Below are 22,612 nucleotides of genomic sequence, written 5' to 3' on the forward strand. Positions count from 1 at the left end.
TGTTAGATTTATATCCCACCCTTCCTTCCAGTAGGAGCCCAGGCTGGTAATTCCAACACAGTTGCGGAGTGGGGTAAGGTTTCAACTTGAAAGGCTTGTTGAAAGAGGAAGGTCTTCAGCAGACACCGAAAAGATAACAGGGATGGTGCCTGCCTAATATTTAAGGGGAGGGAATTCCACAGGGTAGGTGCCGCTACACTAAAGGCCCACTTCCTATGTTGTGTGGAACGGACCTCCTGCTAAGATGGTATCTGCAGGAGGCCCCCACCTGCAGAGCGCAGTGATCAACTGGGTACATAAGGAGTAGAACGATCTTTCAGGTATTTTGGTCCCAAGCTGCATAGGGCTTTGTACACCAAAACCAGAACCTTGAACTTGGCCTGGTAGCTAATGGGCAGATTCTTGCACAACACAAACAAGAGTGTGGAATGAACAAAGTTCAGAACGTATGAAGGGTCTGCTGGATCAGGCCAAAGGTTAAACTAATCCAGCATCCTGTTCTTACAGCAGCCAGCCAGATACCTATGGAAAGCCCACAAGCAGGACCTGAGCGCAAGAGCACTCTCCCCACTTGCAATTCCCAGTAACTGGTAGGGAGGCATACTACCTTCAACAGTGGAGATAGTGCACACCCATCTTGACTAACAGCCATTGATATCTCTATCCTCCTTTCAACATTCAGTTTCACTGGGTGGGCCTGGGTTCTAGCAGTATGAGAGAAGGAGAAAAAATGCTATGTACTTTCTCCACACCATTCATAAACCAAATTCTACCAAGCTACACAACAAGTGGATTGGACTGTGAAAGACTACCTCACAGGGTTATTGTGAGGCTAAAATGGAGAGAGGGAGAAGCATGTACACCACCTTGAGCTCCTTGGAGGAAAGGTGGGATAGAAATGTAATAATACATATATATTGTCCACCATTTCTCACCCTTTTTCTAAATTAAAAAGCTCCAGATATTGTAAGCTTTCCTCATAGGGGGAATTGCTTTGTCCCCTTGATCATTTTGGTTGCTCTTTTCTGAACCTTTTCCAGGTGAAACAACCAGGACTATATGCACCATTACAAGTGTGATTGCAGGAGGTCCCTCTGCATGCAGAAAGTTTGAAAACCACTGTCATGCAACAAGTCACTTCCTTGGTTTATAATAATAATAATATAATAAATTTAATTTATGCGTCGCCTATCTGATCAATGGCCACTCTAGGCGACTTACATGTGAAAAATTAAAACACAATACAATAATACAAAATACAAAATAGAACAGGGATAACAATTTTAACATCATAGCATTTATATCAATCACTTTTATTCATGCTGGCAATAGTAAACATCAACTTATGCTACAAAAAGTACATTACAAATAATAATTCAAACTAAAAGGAGTATTTCTAACCTCTCTCTCTCTTCTCCTGTCTCATCCAAGACCCATGCATAAGCAAATGATGCTTTTCCAGCTTTCTTGGATTCCTGCTCATATTTATGCATAGTCCGTTTGTTCACATTGCCCAGAAGATACAGCAAATGACCCATTAGAGTACTTTTTCCTGCATCAACATGTCCTAAGAAATAAGAATAAGAATAAGAAATCTGTGCGGTATTATCTCTGACAGATACATGTTAGAAATCATATTACCCTTGAGGAAAAAGCGAAGAATCGTATGCATATTCAATTCATTTTCACTCCAAAATATTACCTATTACCACAAGGTTAAGCAGATGCTTTCCTCCTTGTCTCTTCTCCAGCTCAGTTTTCACATCTATTTGCTGTTTTGCTTTTCCAGACTTTTTCACTGAAGTTGGTGCCAGTGTTGGTTCTTCTGATGCTTGGACAGTCTGGGATGGAAAAGGTGGTTTAGGAAGAATCTCTGTTATCCCCACATTGGCGTCTCCAGCCGAGAGTCCCTTTTGTGGTATAAAAGCATTATGTCCATTCTCTTCGGCATTTATGCTAGAGGAAGTAGAAAATGCATTTCAAAAGAAGAAAAAGTTCCAAAATTTTATGGAACAGTTTACCTTAAAACATCAAAATTTAAAGAAGGGGTAAACTACCCGATAGCCACAGACAGTGGGTGACTATAGACAGCCATTTACCAAGAGGTAACTTACCACAGTGTGCATGTAACCATTTGGTAAAGTGGTTGGCACGACAGGGCAGATTCAATACAGAAGGGAATCTTGGCATTTTTCTTGTTCCCTAGATATCAGACTTGTTAAGGGTATATTGTGCCAAACCGTTATATTCACACCGTGCTAAGTTGTCACTTGACAAACAGCCATCTGCAGTCACCCATTGAATAGCTAGCCTGAAATGCTGACTTTACAAAAGATAAATGACACTTAGGTTGTATCTAGAGGAGCATCTCTCCTACCAGAAGGCTCTTTCACCCAGCAGAGGCTTCTTTTGGAAGAACAGGAAGAGAGGCAGTTTTTGCTGATGGCCCCTCTGCTCTGCACACTCCCAAAAACTGCTCCAGAGGTTGGTTCCCTGCAGTCCATGCTCCCTTCAGAAGAGCATGGCAGATGATATAGGGACTGCAGAAAAGGAAACTGGCAAAAATCACCTCCCTTCATGCCACTGAGAGAAGCCTCTGCTGAATAAAAATATAGAACTATAAGCAGAGAGACACCACATGACATAACCCTCCATGTCTAAGCAACATTGCAGTAATGAGTGATACAATACAAGGAGCTGCATCTGACAGGAGTCATTTATATTATGTTCTTAAGCAAGAGTGCATACTCAGGATTAAGGAACAGATTTGAGTACTAGCTCTTAAGAAATGCTGAATATAAACTCATTTTGTAAATTTAAAATGTGAACTGTGAGGATTCTAATAAAAAGAAGCCTGTGCAAGATTGAAACTGCCCCATTCATTTTAAAGCAGATGTTTAGATTATGTGATGTGGCCATATTTATTTCCCCAACTACCAGCATACGTGTGTTGCATTCCCACTGTTACTTCCATCTTATTGACTTGGTTCAGAGTTTTCCTTTTGTCAAACATGCAGACATAGGTAACTAAAAGGTCTGGTTGAGAATATCTGAATCATGTACCCATTTCAGAGTTACTTGTAGCAGGCCATACTCTGATCCAAAGAGCTGTGTGGAGAGCTCCATGGCTGCAGCAGGACCTCTGAACCCTTTCAGAAGCAGTCCCTTGAATTGTATCACTTGCTAGGACAGCATTGCTTATACATGAAGAGTTGTATCAGGTGGTATCCCTCTGATTATAGAAGGCTCTTTAATCCAGTAAGTGTAGAGGCTTTTATGAGCAAATCAGGCCAGTCAGTACAACCATCACAGGCCTACATATGGACACCATCAATCCTCTTTTCTTGCTCTTATACTTCAAATAATTTAGCTTGCAACAATTCAATTTGCGAAATTATATTACAAACCTTCAGAAAACTTAGCACTTTGTGAAACAGATGTTTTAAAGTGAAGTGGCTAGCTGTTCTGTCTGTGCTACTCAGAATGAAAGGGTTTTTCAAAAAAACTTACAAATGCAGGATGCCCTCCTCTGAAAGTAATTATGAGTCAAATAAGAAGCCACGCTCCTTAGCTTTGTGGCATATTAAGACTAAATTGCTGTAAAAATAGACAAAAACATTTTTGCTACAGGTGCAGCAATCTGAAGGAAGAGTGATGCAAGTGTACCTTCTGAGGGATGAAGGCTTACCATGGAACTTCAAAACCAGTAGCTTGTTTCTTTCCAGACACTGTCATTTTGGTAACTTTGGGCACAACATCAGATTCAATTCTGGTTGTCTGTGAATCTCTGGCTTTTTCTAGTGGGAGGAAAAATAATGCACATATAGTGTAAGGATAGAGTAAGAAGGCTGAATCCCCAGCAGTCTACTGTGTGATCTCAGTAATTTGACAATAGGTAACTTGTATCTTTTTAAAAGCTAGACCCTAAAAATGATTTGTGTAGCTGCCTACAAGCATCTTATAAAAACCCATTTCTGCAGCAATGTAGACTAAACTTTTGAAAATTCAGAACTAATTAAAATTCTTAGCCATACTGAGCTTTTCAAAGAGGAAAAATGGAAACCTAAAATTAATAAAAATAATAAATAGTTGGTATATATACACTTTCTATCTGCAGAGGGGTGCCAAACATTTATAGCTGATGTCCCTCGTCAAATTTGGTGTCCTATTAATTTTTGTGTTAGAAAAATGTTTTTGAAACTCCTCAAACTTCAACCGGGAGTGGTTCTTATTGTTTAATCTTTTGTTTTATCTAAGCTGTATACTGACATTTGAGATAGTGTCCCTTTAACATTTTCCTCCTCCTACCTCATGTCTGAAAGACCTAGCTGTACTGTCTGTTTCCCTTTTCATTCAATTATCAAAAGTCAGGGTATAAAGCATATATACTGTTATATTTGTCTGCTCAGACTTTCCCTTGCTTCTTCTTGGATATATATATCCAAGAAATTAGGTTCATCTTTCCAGACATTTGTTTCTTTTTGCAGGATTCTGGGGCTGAAAGTTTCTGCAGCAGTATCCCAGGTGTTTTCTAGCCATTGTGATAATATTGGGATTTGTGGATTTTCCTAATATTCTGCTATAGTTTGAGTTTGGGTGCTCTCTCAAGCTAAATGTAGACAGGGAAGGGGAGTTACACTTTCCTATGGGACAGAGTGAGATTTCACTTCCTAGCTTAGCCCTTGACTACATGTCCTGAATCCTGGCTCTACACCCAATTATCTCCAACTTTCGTATTTCTCTAATCATTAAAAAACACACACAAAATCTTTCAACTCTTCAATTCTGGAAAGAGTATTCAAAGCAAATGTATGTTTGACTAATCTGCATAATTTATTCTAGTTATAGAACATGAATTTCTGTGGTTCAGATTTAATTGGCCCAAGGCACAAACAACCTTGCCAGTCTTTTACATTACAGTGTGTTGTACTTGGTTTTCCTGATTTTCAGCTGTGGTATGCACCAACGGTACATTTCAAAACAAGAGGCTTTAATGTTTTAACGGAACATAATGAACAAGATGCACCAGCCACTGAACAACAGGAGGAAGCCACGCATCCTGGCCATCCACACTGCTGTATTCCCCTGCCTACTAAGCACTGGGGTCATCACCCAGGCGTATGACTGCATGCAGAATTGAACTAAGCTGTACCAAACACTCCAGAGACATTAAGCTCCTTGCAAGTTGTTTTTGAATAATTCCCCAAGTGAGAACAATGAGTTATTTAGAAAAAGGTTATTTCCTAAATAGAAATTACAGAAGGGGGTTTCCAAGTACAAGCCCCGTTGCTTTCAGCTACTACTCCCTTACAAAGCTTAAGAGCCTGTTTGCACACTGTAATTTCTTTTCCAAATGAGCTGTTCAGTGCCCCCAAGTAGAAACCCACAAGTACAATGTGTATTGTAAAGAACCAGGCAGGTACAGTTTCAGACTGGTAGCAATTTCCGTGATTGCAGCAGTCACAATAACTAAGAGCCACCTGGAACACACAATGCATTTATCTTGCGACCAGAGTTTCAAGACAGCATTGTATGTGTATTTAGAGGTTGCGTGAGAGTTTAGAAAAATGCATTTTAAAAGGGTTTCAACTAGAATATAACCCAGCTACATATTATTAATTTAGTATAGATATCAAGAACATTGTTCCTTGAAGTATTTAAGAACATTAAAAAGAGTCCTCTGGATCAGTCCAAATGTCCATCTAGTCCAGCATCCTGTTCTCAGCAGCCAGATGCCTATGGGAAGCCCACAAGCAGGCCCTGGGATAACTAGATAGGTCAGCTAGATTTGTTTCTGTAGAATATGGCCAGATAAAATGCAATCCCCTCCAGATATATATTGCAGTGGGCTATTCTGACAAACCATTCCTTTAAATGTTTTGTCAATAAATGTGTCAACTGGAGTAAAACAGTGCTTAGCACCTACAGAGGGCAAGATTCAAATTTCTTGCACTAACCTTATACTGAAAGTCAATGCTATTGCTCAACAGGTAGCACACAAAGCGTAACTGTCACAGAGTATAATAAAAGTGGTTGTGCATCATCTTTTGCAAGCACAAGACACTCACTGGTTTTGGCTGTTGCGTTACACAAAGAATGAGGCTTCTGTTAGTAGAATGGCTCTTGTATGACCAAGCTGTCACAATTGGATATTATGCAATCTAGAACAGTGTTTTTTTAACTAATTAGTGCACATTTGACACATATAGCATGCATTTGCCCCACACAACAGAATCAACAGAGTTCAGTACAGTAATAACTTTGCCTGGCTTGCAAGAAAAACATACACCATAAAACAGAAATTGCTGCCTATAGCTGGAACTTGTTCATGGGATTTTGTGCTCTTGCTTCTTCATTTTACAGTTGCACTGCATTAGTTATCACATATATGTGAAACAGCACACACAGTGTAAAAGGTAAAACATCAGATAAAGACTGACCAACAGAGTGAAAAACAAACCATACTCAACTTGTGCTACATTAACGTAAGATTTTAGGGAAAAGAAAACACACTGGAGTATAGGAGGGGAGCAGATGACACAAGGCAAACAGTCTGAGAGAAATGAGAGTCCAAGCTGTATAAAATGGAACTGAAGACATCCACTGTGCATACATGGGCTAATACATTCAATTTTCTCCAAGCAAATTGTTGCCTTCAAGTTCTGTGAGAGTAGTATTCAGGAATCATTTGTGCATTAAACATTTTATTCAGTATGCTTCCACGGAAGGTCTCTAATCACTTGATTCTCACATTCTGCAATAACCACAACTGTTTGTGGTGTTTTCTTATTCAATGTATCTTACTAAATGACTGCAATGTGTGTTTCATCGACAACCAGGGAAAACATTGGTCAACGATATGCAGTTGTCTGACCATAAATAGGCATGCAAAAAGCAGTGTCAGCACTAAATGGGGGATAGCCCTGTGAACATTTCTCCACAAACCAGTTAATCTAAACTGAAAATGTATATAGTCTATGGTAACGTTCAACAGAATTAATAGCATTTCTGTTGAGGTTCTGGTTCATTATGAGTATGTAAAACTGAAAGTACAACATGTAATGAGTCGTATTTTTACTGCAATTTAGTCTAGTTTCCAGAAACAAAGTAGCATCAGGCAACAAATCTGACATTACTACACCAGAGGATGGCGCTATTAACTGGTCAGTTACAAGTGTGCTTTAGAAATCAACAATGTATACATTTTACAGAAACACAGCTAAGCCTGTATAGTTGTATCTGACAAAAGCAAATTCTGAGTAGACCCACTCAAATCAGTCTCTAACTCAAGGGCACTGATTTCAGTGGATCTACTCTAAATATGATGTGTACTCAGAAGCAAGCTTCATTGGGTTCAATGGAACTTACCCCCAGGTAAGTGTGCACTGGATCACAGCACTACCACACTCTCACTGTGTACACTCATGGTAGTGCACACAGTGAGTCTCTATCTTAAATTAATGTGTCCACAACTCTTCAGACAGGCTCTTCTGAACAGGAATAAAAATTACATCAAAGAGAGAGAACATAAATGTGGCTTTTCTATTCTGGGAGAAAGCATTTCTTCATTCTAAAACAAGATGTTAAACGATAAAATCAAAGTTAACAATGCAGAAAATGTTGTAAATGTTGGGACTTCATGGTGAAACTACACATATGAAACACAACGTTGCTGCTGACAATGGGACCCTGTTGAATTCTCCCCCACGCAATTTGTACCTCCAACTTATTGTGCCCCAATGTCATTGTGCTTAACATTTCCCAGCCCCAGTTGCATGGAGGGGTAGCTGAAATGCACAACAGGATGGTGTCAGCGCATAACTTAAAATGTTACTGTTACTACATGTTACTGAGGAAAGAGACACAACCCAGGCTGCTGACTTGGTGGAAGCCCCATGCATCTTGCAACGTTTCCTTCTTTCCTCAGATTCTCTTGCCCAACGCAGGGTGGCTGCATACACACAGCATGCGTGTTATCGGAAGATATTTCACCTTGCTCTCCTTGCTGAGTTATTGTTACAGGCATGATGCATCATGAATATGACCCGCAAAGCCCTGTGGACAGAGATCAAAGAACCCAGTCCTAAACATCAAGGGCAATGATAGTGTTCCAAGACACTTCAAGTATTATGCACAGTCCAAGGTACTTGCTACATTATCCAAAAATTAAGTATGCCAAAAATCCTGCAATTTTCCAGGGCATTATAAGCTTCTGCTTTTTAATAGTATGTTAACCATTCTTGGGATAATAAGAATTGACTGCTTTAATAATTCAGCCAATTTAAAAGATTTCAAATTTTGGGAACCTGACAGGAAGTTTAAATTTAATCAGCAAACCAAATACAACTTGGATTAAAGTTTTTTTAAAGTTTTTTTTATGTTTTTGTTTTGTTTTAATGTATTTTAAGGCCTTTTTATGATGTTTTTAAGTGTTTTTAGTGTTTCTGTTTGCCGCCCTGGGCTCCTGCTGGAAGGAAGAGCGGGGTATAAAATAAATAAATAAATTACATTGGATGCTGCCTAAACACACACACACACACACACACAGAGCTCATGGGAAATTGAAAGGAATTAAAAGACACATTGTTCTCCTTTGCACATGTAAATGAGGTAAAGATTTCACACAAATCAGTTTAAAATAAAATTTGCTGAGAATGCACACACCTTTTAAGTGCACAAAAATAGGTAGCAGATGATATGTAGCTACTGAAACTTAAAATAGCAAATGAATTATTTTATAAAGCCGCATCCAATGTGTGCTTGCCTTGGTTTAGGAATTAGAGGAATGGAAAAGTGAGCCAACAGTTTGAAAGTTCCAAAGTGTACAATATCTTGCGAATATCTCTACTCTGGTAAATACTTCCCCTCCCTGTTCTATCACCCATAACACTCATCCACCAGTTCTCAAGGTTAAAATAAATGAACTTCTGTAACAGTAACACTTTCAATGTACTAAGCACCAGCAGAAGGGGCAGCCTATGGCCATCTAGCTGTTGCTGGTCTCCCAGCTTCCATCATGCCCGTCAGTTTAGCCAAAAGTCAGGAATGATGGGAGTTAAAATCCAACAACATCTCATGGGTTAACCCATCTTACTCGACATCTCTTGCACACATATTGGAGGAAATTCAATTTTTTTGGTTTGCCAATTTATTTATTTCTCAAGTGACTTTTGACAACCCAAACCAAATTTACGCATACACTGTAAAGTACAGCACAATTTCACACTTTTTGCTTTCACCATTAATATGTATGCTTGCAGCACAAACAATTATTTGGTAGTATCAAGGTTTACAATATATATGTTTCAAGGCAATTGCATGATAAATCAAAGTCTATTATTAATGCCTTTTTTGTATGCATTGAGGAGGGGGATTACAACTGTAGCATCAGGCTCAACCCACTCTGCAGATCTAATCTCCATTCATTGGTTAAAAATGTGTACAACATACATAGGCCTGGTTCACATGTCACACTAAGCCAAACCATGGAAACCATGATTTGGCTTAGCAGAGGGATGGAGAAACCTGTGGTCCTGCAGATGTTGTTGGACTACAACTAGCATAATTCCTTGCCATTGGCCATGGTGGCTGATGGGAGATAGGAGTTGGGAGTCCTAAAGCATCTGGAGGGCCACATATTCCCCATCCCTGGGTTAGTGTGACCAGGCCATACACAGGCATGGATCCTGAAATGCTCCTCCATGATGTACAACAAGGGTAATTTCTGTCAACTGCCTCTCCATCTGCAGCCCTCCACACTGTACCACATGATTCCTAAGAGTCTCTCAACCCAGAGCAAATGGTTTTTGGTAGGGAGCATTTCAAGTTGAAAGGTAAAAAACAAGAAGTTGTAGGATTTGTCTGGTATCACACATAACAGCATAATCACTTCCTAATGCCACTCTTCATTCATTGAGGAGTATTTATATCTCACCTACTAACTGTAGTTCAAGGTGTTTTCCAATGTATTTAAAATACAGTAAAATAAACAATAGTACAATAGTTACAAAGGTGGCTGTTGAAGTATCCTGGAAATGGCTGCCCAACTATCCATGCATTAGTGCCTTACAGGCTAGAGCTTCCTCACTGGCCTATGCTCACTTCCATAGTGGAAAAACAAGAATGGATATAAATTCCACTGACACTTGCCTTCTTAAGAATTACAAGTGATATTCCATACACTGGTCCATGGACCACCTGTCATCCATTAGCTTCATTCAGACGGCCTGTAATGTGTCTGATTTAAGTATTTGTATTAATTTTAATTGTACTTTATCGCTTTTATTCCTTATATTGTATCTTACTGTATTATAAATTTGAATTCTATACAAGAAATAAAAGTAGTAATAAAGATATAATTAAAATCATACAGCATCTAGCACAGCACATTGCAATTACTACAGCAGGCAGAAAAATAATTTCCCTCAGCAATTTCCAAGTGGTGGGAGGGGGCAGTTTGGGAACCATTGGCCCACAACCTTTTCAGGTCTGGATCTCCACCTCCCTGAATTGCACAAACGGCAATAGGGGACCCACTTCAAATGTTTTACCATCACCCATTTTTCTCCTTTATTCTTCAGGGTAATTAACTGCAAAACTGTATTTCTAGACATTTGTATAAAAGAGAAGGGTTGCTTTTTGTTTGTAGATTCTTTGTAGATCATGTTAGGTAAAAAAGCTACATCTACACAACTATTAAATTATTATATACCACTTATATGCCAAAATGGCTTAAATAGTTTGCATTTGGTCACATCTTTAACCCTTGATTTTCTTTCTGCTAATTTCTGAGAAAATCAGAAGCATGGATCACATAGATATGCTTTCTTACTTTCCATTTATGAACAAGGTTCACCTTTTATTTTTTATTTATCTTTTATTTGAAAAACTAAGGTTATTTTTCTACAAAATTAGGTAGGGAGCCAGCAACATAGTTTGACATTCTATTTTGTAGGTATGTTACATTAACCTAGATTTATATGTGAGAATGTCAATAACAGCAGTGCCAGGTTAAAGGACATTAAAAATACTGAATAGATGATTTCACGTTCGTTATCTAAATGTGTTAGCAGTAACACATTTACGGAAGGAAACATTTGAAATCAGAGTGTGAAACTGTTAAAGCTGCTTTGAATCCCATTTGCAAAACATAATACTAAGCTGTATCAATGCAGTGGGCTGATTAAGTACACTGAACTAATCAGCACTCAATTGCTTCTATGATATCCAATGTTACCAATTTAATGCACACTTGAGAAAAATCTGCACAGTTCATAAGTATGGTGATACTTCTTGTACATTATACATAGAAAAAACTACAGTATTTGACTAAAAAGGTATCAGTACAGTTAGGCATTACATCATAGAACCTATACTGAATTATTGATAGCTATATGAAAGTTTACCAGGGTAAGCTATCCAATGTGCACAGGTTGCTATATTTTTTTGTTTTTTCAAAATTCAGTGTCATGATAGCTATCGGCTACCTGCTTTAAAATAAAGGAAATGGTGAATTATGGTTGCAATCAAATGCACATTTAACTGACAGCACATCCCACAGAAGTTAATGAAACGTACAGCTGATTAAACGTGCTTAGGCGGCATCACCAGCCTAGAGAGAGAAATGTCCTCATGGGCCAATCTCCATAACCGGCCTCTCTATCCAGCAGTAGCCACTGAATGAAGTTTGCAGCCCAGTTAGGAAGACTTGGGGCCAAGGCTCATCATACAACATACAGATAACACCAGATCATCCTGTGCGGAGCAAAATCAGTACCACTTTCAGGAATTTTGATGAGAAGTGCTTTATGTGTGATGCAAGAGAAGAAGTAGGCAGAAGACAGAGAATTGCCCAGCTTCATCATTATCCTCCCTACTGTGCCAGATTCAGGACAATCTTTTACGCTGATATAACTCTGTGTCAAGAAAATGGGAGTTAAGAGCATAAATATGGAACTTTGTAGTGGGGCAGAACACTGGTTCTCCTCCTCCTCCTCTGACCAACCCCAGTTCGCCAATGGCTCAGCAGAGGTTTCTTCCTGCTTTCAGTAGGTCAGTAATGAAAAACTAAAAAAATTGACTTTTTGCATGCAAAGCTAATCTTCACTGACTATAGCAGTCTACAGCTGTTCCCACCATACAGCTCTTCAAACCAAAAATCACTCACCTTCTAATACATAAAACTTCATTACATTTCACCATTGGCAAAGGTTAAAATGTGTTGGGGTTAACAATGAAGCCTCTATCTGTGTTTAAGACCCCACAGCACAACTTTTAGAATCAAGACGATTCTAAATGATTCCCTTGGTGAACGCTGACTTTTATGCTGTGTTTATGTATATGTTTATGTATATGGATATTGATGTTTGTTTTGTAAATTAATTTGATTTTTTATTGTAACTTGTGTATTCTACTGTAAAACCCTTTGAGATCTTTTAGATAGTAAGTGGGCTATATATGGAAATAATAAATAAATAAATACATTTAAAATTATGATGCTTGTAAATATTATAAGAATTGCTAAGCTGAAGTATTTTTGTATACTAAAATAATGGGAGTAATTTACTCCTGATTAAAAAAAAACTAAAAGAAAATGAGGAGAGACTGGAGGTTCCAAACAGTGTGTGCAGACAATGTAGTTTTAGATAGTGTCAGGAATCATTAGTAAATAGTGCACTATCTAACTTAGATTTTTAAGATTTTTCTAACCCAACGAACTAGGTTGAATTTAATGGGCACTAAGAAACTACGCAACATTCAGAAGTCTAATCCAAACTGCTAGAGATGCAGAACATGGGGTAGTGACAGGCAGATATACTGTGAGAGAATACATCTGTACCAGCATTGTGAAAATATTGATAGCAAAACAACATAATTTATGTTAATTCATTTCCGTTTCGTTCCCAATATAATGGAAATTTACAAAGGTAAAATTATGAAAATGCATAAAGCAATGGTTGTTGATAGCTATAATGATGGTAAAGTTCATAAAACTAAGCACACTGGAAGAACAAGGGCATTCTTACAAGATTAAACAAAAATTTGATGAAATGATACATATTATTATTGGAACATTTATCAATGGCTTTTTACAAACGTAAGTCTCGAAGCAATTTGACAAGATAAATAGCTTGCAATACATGAAGCACTGCATTTAGAAAATCTTTACAGAAATATGAATTTTATTTTCTTAGCTACATTTAGACTTCGAAGTACTAATGATGGAAATCAATTATTCTGAATACTTTGGAAAATCTTGTGAAAAGTTTACGGTGAAAATTGTTACAACTGATCATTTTAAAGGTGAGTTTTGTTTCCAAAGTTTTCATATTAAGAAACAGAAATAAAAAAAGCTATTAAGGTTTATCTGGGGTTAGTAAGGTGATACTCTAGGATTTTTAATCAAATGATATTAAGAGGTACAAGTTACAGCTCACAAGACTGCAACAAACAAGGCAGCAGATATATATGGTAGCAATAGGAATATTGTACTAGTAGTATCTTAAAAGTCTGTAAAATACTGTGCCAAGGTAATCCATATTCTGCTACCTGTATGAAATATGCACATTAAGTAGTGGCTAGAAGATTCAGTTTGGCTTGGGGAGGTCACCATCTCTTAGCCTTGCCAATTGTGAAGATAAATGCAAGAAAGCTACCCAATATGATAGCCAGACAATAATAGCCACTTCCTTTTTTTCTACAGACAACAGAGGACAAAGCCTTCTATATAAATATAGGTTATTTTTCTGCTTCTGATCTTTAGTATATTGTAACCTACTACGATATGAGCCTTGTAGAAGGAAATTCAGAGAAGTAATTCCCGTTGAATATGTAAAATTGCTCATATCTTGAACATAATAAATGCCACTATCCTTTTAAATTAATATTAGCATGGTTTGTTTGTTTTTTACTGAACTCAGTTATGGAAGAGAACACTAAACATGATTTCATTATTGAGCCATACACAGCAGCACATTCTACTGATTTCCTGTTGATACGTAAAAGAAATCTGTCCTAGCTTTTAAAGTGGTGTTCTTTCAAAATATTCTATGCTAGCGTTAAGACTTGCAAGACCAAATATCTCAGGGGGAAAGTCTTGGGAGTGTCATTTTTTCCAGTGTAGGTGTATATACAAAGTGAAGCTCAAAAACATGTTGAAATGTTTCTCACTGCTTTTGACATAAGCCACTTCCTTTCTAAAGCCCACACACAGCTGTATCAGACAGACTGTCAATCTTGTTACCAAATGGGTGATTCTTGCACAGGAGGCTCTATTCACTATCCCACATTATTACTGATGTAAAAAAAATGACGAAGCTTTTAACCATAGCTACATTCTAATAGCTGTTTCAAATAAGGATCATTTTGCACACATGTGACTACTTAACATTTCAGGAGACTTCAGTGAAGCAGTGCTATAACAAAACACATACGCAATACAGCAGTGGTCAGTGGAGTGCCTAAGATGGGGTTGCGTAGCTGGCTTCTGGACAGCAAATGTTGCTGCCGCTTATCACAGGGGCCAAGATACAGGGAATACAGTGTGGTGTGGGTACAACGACAGGAGTGTCAGATTGGCTTCACCACTGCGCCCACATCGTGTTGTGCTCCCCATATCTGCCATCCAGAAGTGAGCTGCACAACCCCGCCTCACCAATCACTACTGACTTAATATAAGCAATTTTGACATTAGGCATACAGTCTGTATACCAACTAGAGTTGTCTGCACTGACAATACAACACACCTGGGTAATCTAAACTCTGCACCAAATATGAATTTGTTACCCAATATCAATTATTCAAACTGACCAGATTTGTATAATTTCTTTTATTTTGCATAATTCATTCTGCAACTATTTTGTATTATTTGCTCTCACTTTGCTAGTCACATAGTAGGGCCAGGAATTACACAGGGCACAGAATCCCTAACCATCAGAAATCTATTTCAGTCACACTTGACTTCCAAGATTTCAACAGGTATTACATACATGATATCAAGCATTAAAGAGAGTAGTATTGGGAGACTCTTGCTTGGCCCGAGGCACTGTATGTTGTGGGATTCCATGGGGTATCACCTTGTCTCCAATGCTCTTTAACATCTCTATGAAGCTGTCATCCTGGTACCATCAGTATGCTGATGACATGTAGATCTATCCATCCATTCCATCTGAATCAAGAGAGGCCGTTCAACTGCTGAATTGGTGTCTGATGGAAGCAATAGGCTGGATGAGGGCAAAGAAAGTGAAGCCATATCATGATAAGATGGAGGTCTTGTTGGTGAGTAGCTCTTGGGCCCAGGAGAACCTGCTCTGGATGTATGCCCCCTAAAAGAACAGTTTTGTAGCTTGGGGAATGTTCTTGGAATCATTTTCACTTGAAACTCAGGTACTCTCAGTAGAAGGAGCAACTATGACCAGCTCTGCCTGGTCCACCAGCTGTGGCCCTTCCTGGACCCAGACAGCATAACTATGGTAATACATACTCTGGTACCCTGTCAATTAGACTATTTCAGTGTGTTCTATACAGGACTGCTCTTGAAGATTGCCTGGAAGCTGCAGCTGGTGCAGAACGTTGGCTGCCAGGTTGTTGACTGATGCCATGAAGTGGGATCGTATGCCATCAGCACTGGCTGCCTGCTTAGGTGTTGACTGTGGGCTCCAAATACTTGAAAGATCACCTCCCCTATTACTAAACCCATGCTGTAAGATCTGTGGAGAAGGCTCAGCTCACAGTTCCATCTGCAGCTACAGTATGTGATGCAAGTGCAAGGAAGAGAGCCTTTTCTGTTACAGCATCCCAGATGCAGAATTCCCTTTCCATGGGAATTCCAAAGGGAACCTTTCCATGTTATGATTGTCCCAAGATTAGCTGTGTTTGTCATATCAAGATGCATCTGTTTTCTCAGGTTTATGGACATGGCTGATACAAGACCTAAGCTGCTGCTGGATTCTTTCTGACTTTGCTAGTTTAATTTTTTTTAAAAAATGTTTTATATCATTGTTTTCAATATCTTTGCATTGATGTATATAAAATGCATATTTTATGAATTGTTGTGTACAACCACGGGAACGTTCAGGTTGAAGGGCAGGATATAAAAAAAGCTAACATTCTCAGGAAGCTGAATTGTGCACCCAATGCCGCATTAGAGCACATACAACAGTGCACAATGTGGAATACACACAGCTGTATCTATAAGATATATTTACATAAATATCACAGAGGTACATGCTAGCAGTAAACACTGCAGTGGAGCAAACGTAACAGACATGAAAATAGCTATCTAAATTGTGATTACTCTAACCCCTGCTGTAACACATATAGTGACAGATGGCAGTCATCATGCAGAAGGGCCCATGTCCCTATAAATGTTACAGCAGGGAAGATACAGAACTCGCCCCAGGAATGCTATTCCCAGATACAACTCTGGTGATTTTAACGTCATCAAATTCCAAGAAAGGAATACTTAGATTTATTGAACTTCCCAGAAAACAAGTGCTTCAGATGAAGGCATATCAGTTGATAAACCAATAACATCACAAACCAAGATAGGAACTTTATGACACTGTAGCAGATCCATACAGGCACAATGGCTTATGACAGATCATTTACAAATACCTGGAATTTTCCTTAAACTTTTGTGCAACAATGTTACTTTATCTGTATGACCATTCAGCTTTCCAATAAAAAAGGATGACTAAAATTAAGTTAATAAGAGCAGCGAGATTTAACTACTGAAATCTGCCAGCAGTACTCAAATAAGCACCATGAAGATTCCTAGTAGTAACACAATGTTAAGCAAGCAGCCATGAAGTGGAAAAATATGATGGACCAATTCAGTGAAGATCTCTCTGACCTATAGATAGGAAGGAAAACACTAAAGTATTGAGTCACATGAATATCCTCCCCATCTCTTCTGCCTTTCTCTGAATTGCAGATATCAAACCCTTATGTACATCTTTAATTAAAATACACTTCTTGTAATATCAACTAATCAATATACACATATATCATGTGACAAACAAAAGCAAATTCCCAAGTTTTAATGTACTTAAACTGCTTAAGAAATAAATACACTGAAGTATGGAACTCTATGTTTTCAAGTAAATTCCCTTTAGATATTGCCACAGATTTAATTGTCTGAGAACAAAAGGTTTTAGTCATATTCTTGAAAGGCAGAGAGAGTGGGGAAAATTAAGGGTACAATCCAATACATATCTACTCAAATGTAAGCTCAATGGGTTCAATGTGACTTACTCCCAGATAAGTGTGTACTGGATTGCAGCCTAAAACTGCAACTGTTGTTGTTATGTGCCTTCAAGCCTATGAATCAGCGACTTCCAAGAGCATCTGTCATGAACCACCCTGTTCAGATCTTGTAAGTTCAGGTCTGTGGCTTCCTTTAAGGAATCAATCCATCTCTTGTTTGGCCTTCCTCTTTTTCTACTCCCTTCTGTTTTTGTACTCCCTTCTGTATTTCCCAGTATTATTGTCTTTTCTAGGGATCATGTCTTCTCATTATGTGTCCAAAGTATGATAACCTCAGTTTCATCATTTTAGCTTCTAGTGATAGTTCTGGTTTAATTTGTTCTAACACCCAATTATTTGTCTTTTTTACAGTCCATGGTATGCGCAAAGCTCTCCTCCAACACATTTCAAATGAGATGATTTTTCCCTTATCCACTTTTTTCACTGTCCAACTTTCACATCCATACATAGAAATCGGGAATACCATGGTCTGAATGATCCTGACTTTGGTGTTCAGTGATACATCTTTACATTTGAGGACCTTTTCTAGTCCTCTCACAGTTACCCTCCCCAGTCCTAGCCTTCTTCTGATTTCTTGACTATTGTCTCCATTTTGGTTAATGACTGTGCCAAGGTATTGATAATCCTTGACAAGTTCAATGTCCTCATTGTCAACTGTAAAGTTACATAAATCTTCTGTTATCATTACTTTAGTCTTTTTGATGTTCACCTGTAGTCCTGCTTTTGTGCTTTCCTCTTTAACGTTCATCAGCATTCGTTTCAAATCATTACTGGTTTCTGCTAGTAGTGTGGTATCGTCTGCATATCTTAAATGATTGATATTTCTCCTTCCAGTTTTCACACCTCCTTCATCTTGGTCCAATCCTGCTTTCCGTATGATATGTTCTGTGTATAGATTAAATTAATAGGGTGACAAAATACACTCGTCTCACACCCTTTCCAATGGGGAACCAATCGGTTTCTCTATATTCTGTCCTTACAGTAGCCTGTTGTGCAGAGTATAGGTTGCGCATCAGGACAATCAGATGCTGTGGCACCCCCATTTCTTTTAAAGCATTCCATAGTTTTTCATGATCTACACAGTCAAAGGCTTTGCTTTAATCTATAAAGCACAGGTGATTTTCTTCTGAAATTCCTTGGTCTGTTCCATTATCCAACGTATGTTTGCGATATGATCTCTGGTGCCTCTTCCCTTTCTAAATCCAGCTTGGACATCTGGCATTTTTCGCTCCATATACGGTAAGAGCCTTTGTTATAGAATCTTGAGCATTATTTTACTTGTATGGGATATGAAGGCAATCGTTCGATAATTATTGCATTCCCTGGGATCCCCTTTCTTTGGAATTGGGATGTATATGGAATGCTTCCAGTCTGTGGGCCATTATTTAGTTTTCCATATTTCTTGACAGATTTTAGTCAAAATTTGGACAGATTCAGTCTCAGTAGCTTCTAGCAACTCTATTGGTGTGCCATCTGTTCCTGGTGCTTTGTTTCTTCCAAGTATTTTAAGAGCAGCTTTTACATCACATTCTAGAATTTCTGGTTCTTCATCATACGGTTCCTCCATGAATCAGTCTGTCATCCTGGCATCTCTTTTATAGAGTTCTTCAGTGTATTGCTTCCATCTTCCTTTTATTTCATCTCGGTCGGTTCCCCTGTTGATTATTCAACATCCCTACTCGTGGTTTAAATTTCCCTTTAATTTCTCTAATCTTTTGGAATAGGGCTCTTGTTGTTTCCTTTTTGTTGTCCTATTTCTATACAATAACTATTGTAATAGTTCTCTTTGTCCCTATGTACTAGTCGCTGTATTATTGCATTTAGGGTTCTGGCCATATTTCTATCTCCTTTTGCTTTCGTTCTCTCTTTAACCATTTTAAGAGTTTCGTCAGTCATCCATTGAGGTCTTTCTTTTTAACTAGAGGTATTGTGTTTTTGCATTTATCCCTGGTAATGTCTCTAACTTCACTCCATAGTTCTTCTGGTTCTCTGTCAACTAAGTTTAAAGCCTCAAACCTGTTCCTTATTTGATCTTTATCAACTGCAACTAGCCACAGACATATTCAAGGATATGTTCTGTTGTGTTGTACACAGGGTTGTTTATCACAGGGTTGTTTATCAATTTATTCTTGGAATACCAATTTCACCCCTGCTCCCATAGAACCTATTTTACCTAAACTTCCCCCTCAAAAGAGTACGCTGACAAAAAGCTGTGAAGATTGAAATTAGCAATTCTGAACCAAGTATCAAAAATATAATTGCATGGATAGAAATACATGGTTTTTATACTTTTTGGATTGTTGTAATAGGTCCTATATAGCCCACAGAATAACCAAGAAACACTAATAACCAAACTACTAAATGATGTTTAAGCATCCTTCCAGCAAGCCATTGTGACAAACATTATTATCAATTTAGTTCCAATTACCAGAATCAAGTACACTCAGGAACACTGTAATTTTGTCTAAAGATTTGCTAATAGGCTACTCTTGAAGGACTAAAGTTGAAAGTGATGCCCATTTATTACATTTCCCAAAATCTGAAAGTAACACTATTTTTAGAGTTTTTAGGATTGAAGATACAAAATTCTGTTTTAAAAACCCCTTTATTAGCGGATAACCCATCAATACAAGGTATTTAAGCCTTCACAGCAAGACACAGAAAACAGTGTGCACTAAAGAACTGGTCCTCAATTAAAATTTATTATTAATATATTTCATGAAAAACAAATTACAAGCCAGTTTACTTTAAAATCCTTAATTTTGAATACATAAAAAATTTAGATACTGACTTCACAATACTCTGAATATTTTGAATAGCACATTTTAGAGATCCAAAGTACACATCCAAATATAGTTTTTTAAAGTTTCAAGAGATATAAAAATCGTACCACATATATACATGCAAAAACATAGGATGGCTTCAGAGCAGTAAAATATTAGTAAAATGTAAAGGCATGATGAATTCTTGCAGGGATCAGGGATGTAACTTTGCTCCCTCACCTCCAGTTCTTGGTATGCACACATTGTACAGCATGCTGGCCATTATCTAAAAGAGGAAGCCAGTGCACACCACAAATATAGCAACCCATATGTCCTTCATATCTGCAGGTTACCACCCCTCTGAACTGAAATTAACGTGCAGGCTCAAGATTTGGGAAAGAGGGACAGATGGGTCATTATAAAGGAACAAGCGGCACACAGCAGCCTCGCAATGTTAAAAGATAGTGTGTGGCATTAAGTTTGCACATGTCCACAAGCCAGCCAAGACAGAAAAGAGGAATTTATTAAGCTCCAGGTCAAGCCCCTCCAAGGCATGTAACAATGCCCATAGGAGAATGGATCATGCCGTAAGTATCAAAGAATGTTTATCAATCAATCAGAAATATTTTCAAAGCTGAAAAGTCATAAAAAAAATTAGAAAGCAAAAATAGTTACTAAACAAAGTAAATTTCATCTTTGGTCAAACACTGTTCTTATTGTAAATATATATACCTACATCATTTTTAACAATTACAGTATCATAACACTATTTTAATTAAATATACAGTGTGTCTACATTTACATAATGGCCATTTCATGATCTGTCTGAATAATTACTCCATGGCTTAAAGCTGTGGTCAAATGGGTGATCACACCACAATAATCCCAGTAGTGCTGCCTCAACCACATCTGTCACAGGCCATCACACTAATCCCCCTACATCGCAAGGACACCTTCCTCTCACTTTCTCCTTTATTTACAGAGGTTCTCTATGAGGCTGCAGCTTTGAGACCTATGCTGGAAAAGAGAGTAGCAGTACTGGAATCCCACACAATTACATGGGATGATTGTGAGAAAACTTTAATCAAAGGTGACAAGGAAAAAAATTCCACTTAGCAGAAGGAACTAGGAAAAGACTCTTTTTGTCATCAGATGCAGTAAGCATTTAGAAATTGTGATATTTAACAAGCCCACTAAAGTGTAACACTGAATGTCAAACAAAAACCATTTTTCAAAATAATGAAAAATGCACCAAATGCAATGGTATATATTTTAGAATATACTTTTAAGTTACATATCAGAATTATTCTACATTTTTACATAACTGACATAACATATTAAAAAATATCTCCAAACTACATAATAGCTGCCTGTTAAATTAACAAAAAAGATAAGGTAGGGTGTTTACTGAAAATATAACAATGCATTATGCTCCGTTCAAAACACTTGATATTATAAAAAACAAAGGAAGTCTTAACATGTGACAAATGCCCATAATCCTTGAGAATAAGAACAGAAAAGTATGGAAAGCACCAGAAACTGAAAGCTACCAGAACCCACCCCCACCCAACAAAAGAAATCATATCACCACTTAAATTAGATTTAAGATACTGGGTACTCAAAATAAGAGTCTTTTACAACATACTGCATTCTACAAGACTGCAGAACTAAGTATTTTGGTTACTAATTAAATTATTTCTCAGCTGAATGGAGAACAAAGTTCCTGATTAACATATATTAAAGAGAGTGTTTTTATTAGCCTAAATCTTTTAAAGGGCCATTTCACATGTTACAAGCTTTACATATGTAAAATATTTTGCTTGTTTCTTTAAAAAAAATTACACAGCAGACACATGCCTAACTACCTGCATGATGTATGTTTGCACCAGAAAGATGGAAATGGCTGTAGGTCCCTGCTTTGCACACATGGGGCAGCAAACACAATGACCACTTGACTTAACATGTGAAGTAACAACAAAATCAAAGAATGAAGAAAAGTAATTCTAAATAATTTGTTTGAAAGGAAAGGATATGTGAAAACTACCTCTTTGTAAATTATTCACAGGCTGTGCTTTTGAATAGATAATTCTGGTCCCACCACAAGTGTACAAATGGTTTACCATTATGTTAAAATTAAATGTTTTTTGTCATTGGGATTTTAATGTGCAAAAACAAGCACTGACGAACTCAATTTTCCAAGAAAGGAACAGGTTAAAAAACACCTCTCTCATGCCATTAGGCAGCTACAAACAATAACAGCATTATATTAAACATATTAGTCATTAAAAATGTAAATATTACATTATGGGAAATTCATTCCCAGCAAATATTTAATAATCTGGTCCCCAGTATATTTCTTAAAAAGGTAATCCTGAAACCATAAATTAATATGTTCTTTACAGTAGAGACAGCACATTCTTTCTTGAAGTTGTATTTTCAATATTATTTGGAAAAGATTCAGCACCCAAACACATTTTTCCAAAACTGCTTGGTTATTAAAGATTAAGAACTACCTCTACCAATTGAGGAAACAATAAAAAAGGACTGAAATTCCGTGCATCTCTTCAAAACTTTACTACAAAAGT

The 22,612-nt window shown here is 37.7% G+C and overlaps 1 protein-coding gene across 1 annotated transcript in view; it reads right to left on the reverse strand.

Moving 5' to 3' along the window:
* The window catches only part of HBS1L (HBS1 like translational GTPase), a 54,600-nt gene that overhangs the window by 20,330 nt on the left and 11,658 nt on the right, over nucleotides 1-22,612 (reverse strand). The window contains exons 5-7 of the mRNA XM_061623914.1: nucleotides 3,689-3,797; nucleotides 1,703-1,956; nucleotides 1,402-1,567 (exon numbers count right to left, since the gene is read on the reverse strand). Coding sequence (XP_061479898.1) covers nucleotides 1,402-1,567; nucleotides 1,703-1,956; nucleotides 3,689-3,797 — 529 coding nt within the window. The remainder of the gene's footprint in view (nucleotides 1-1,401; nucleotides 1,568-1,702; nucleotides 1,957-3,688; nucleotides 3,798-22,612) is intronic.

Source organism: Rhineura floridana, chromosome 4 (genome assembly GCF_030035675.1).
Source record: "Rhineura floridana isolate rRhiFlo1 chromosome 4, rRhiFlo1.hap2, whole genome shotgun sequence".
Lineage (NCBI taxonomy): Eukaryota > Metazoa > Chordata > Lepidosauria > Squamata > Rhineuridae > Rhineura > Rhineura floridana.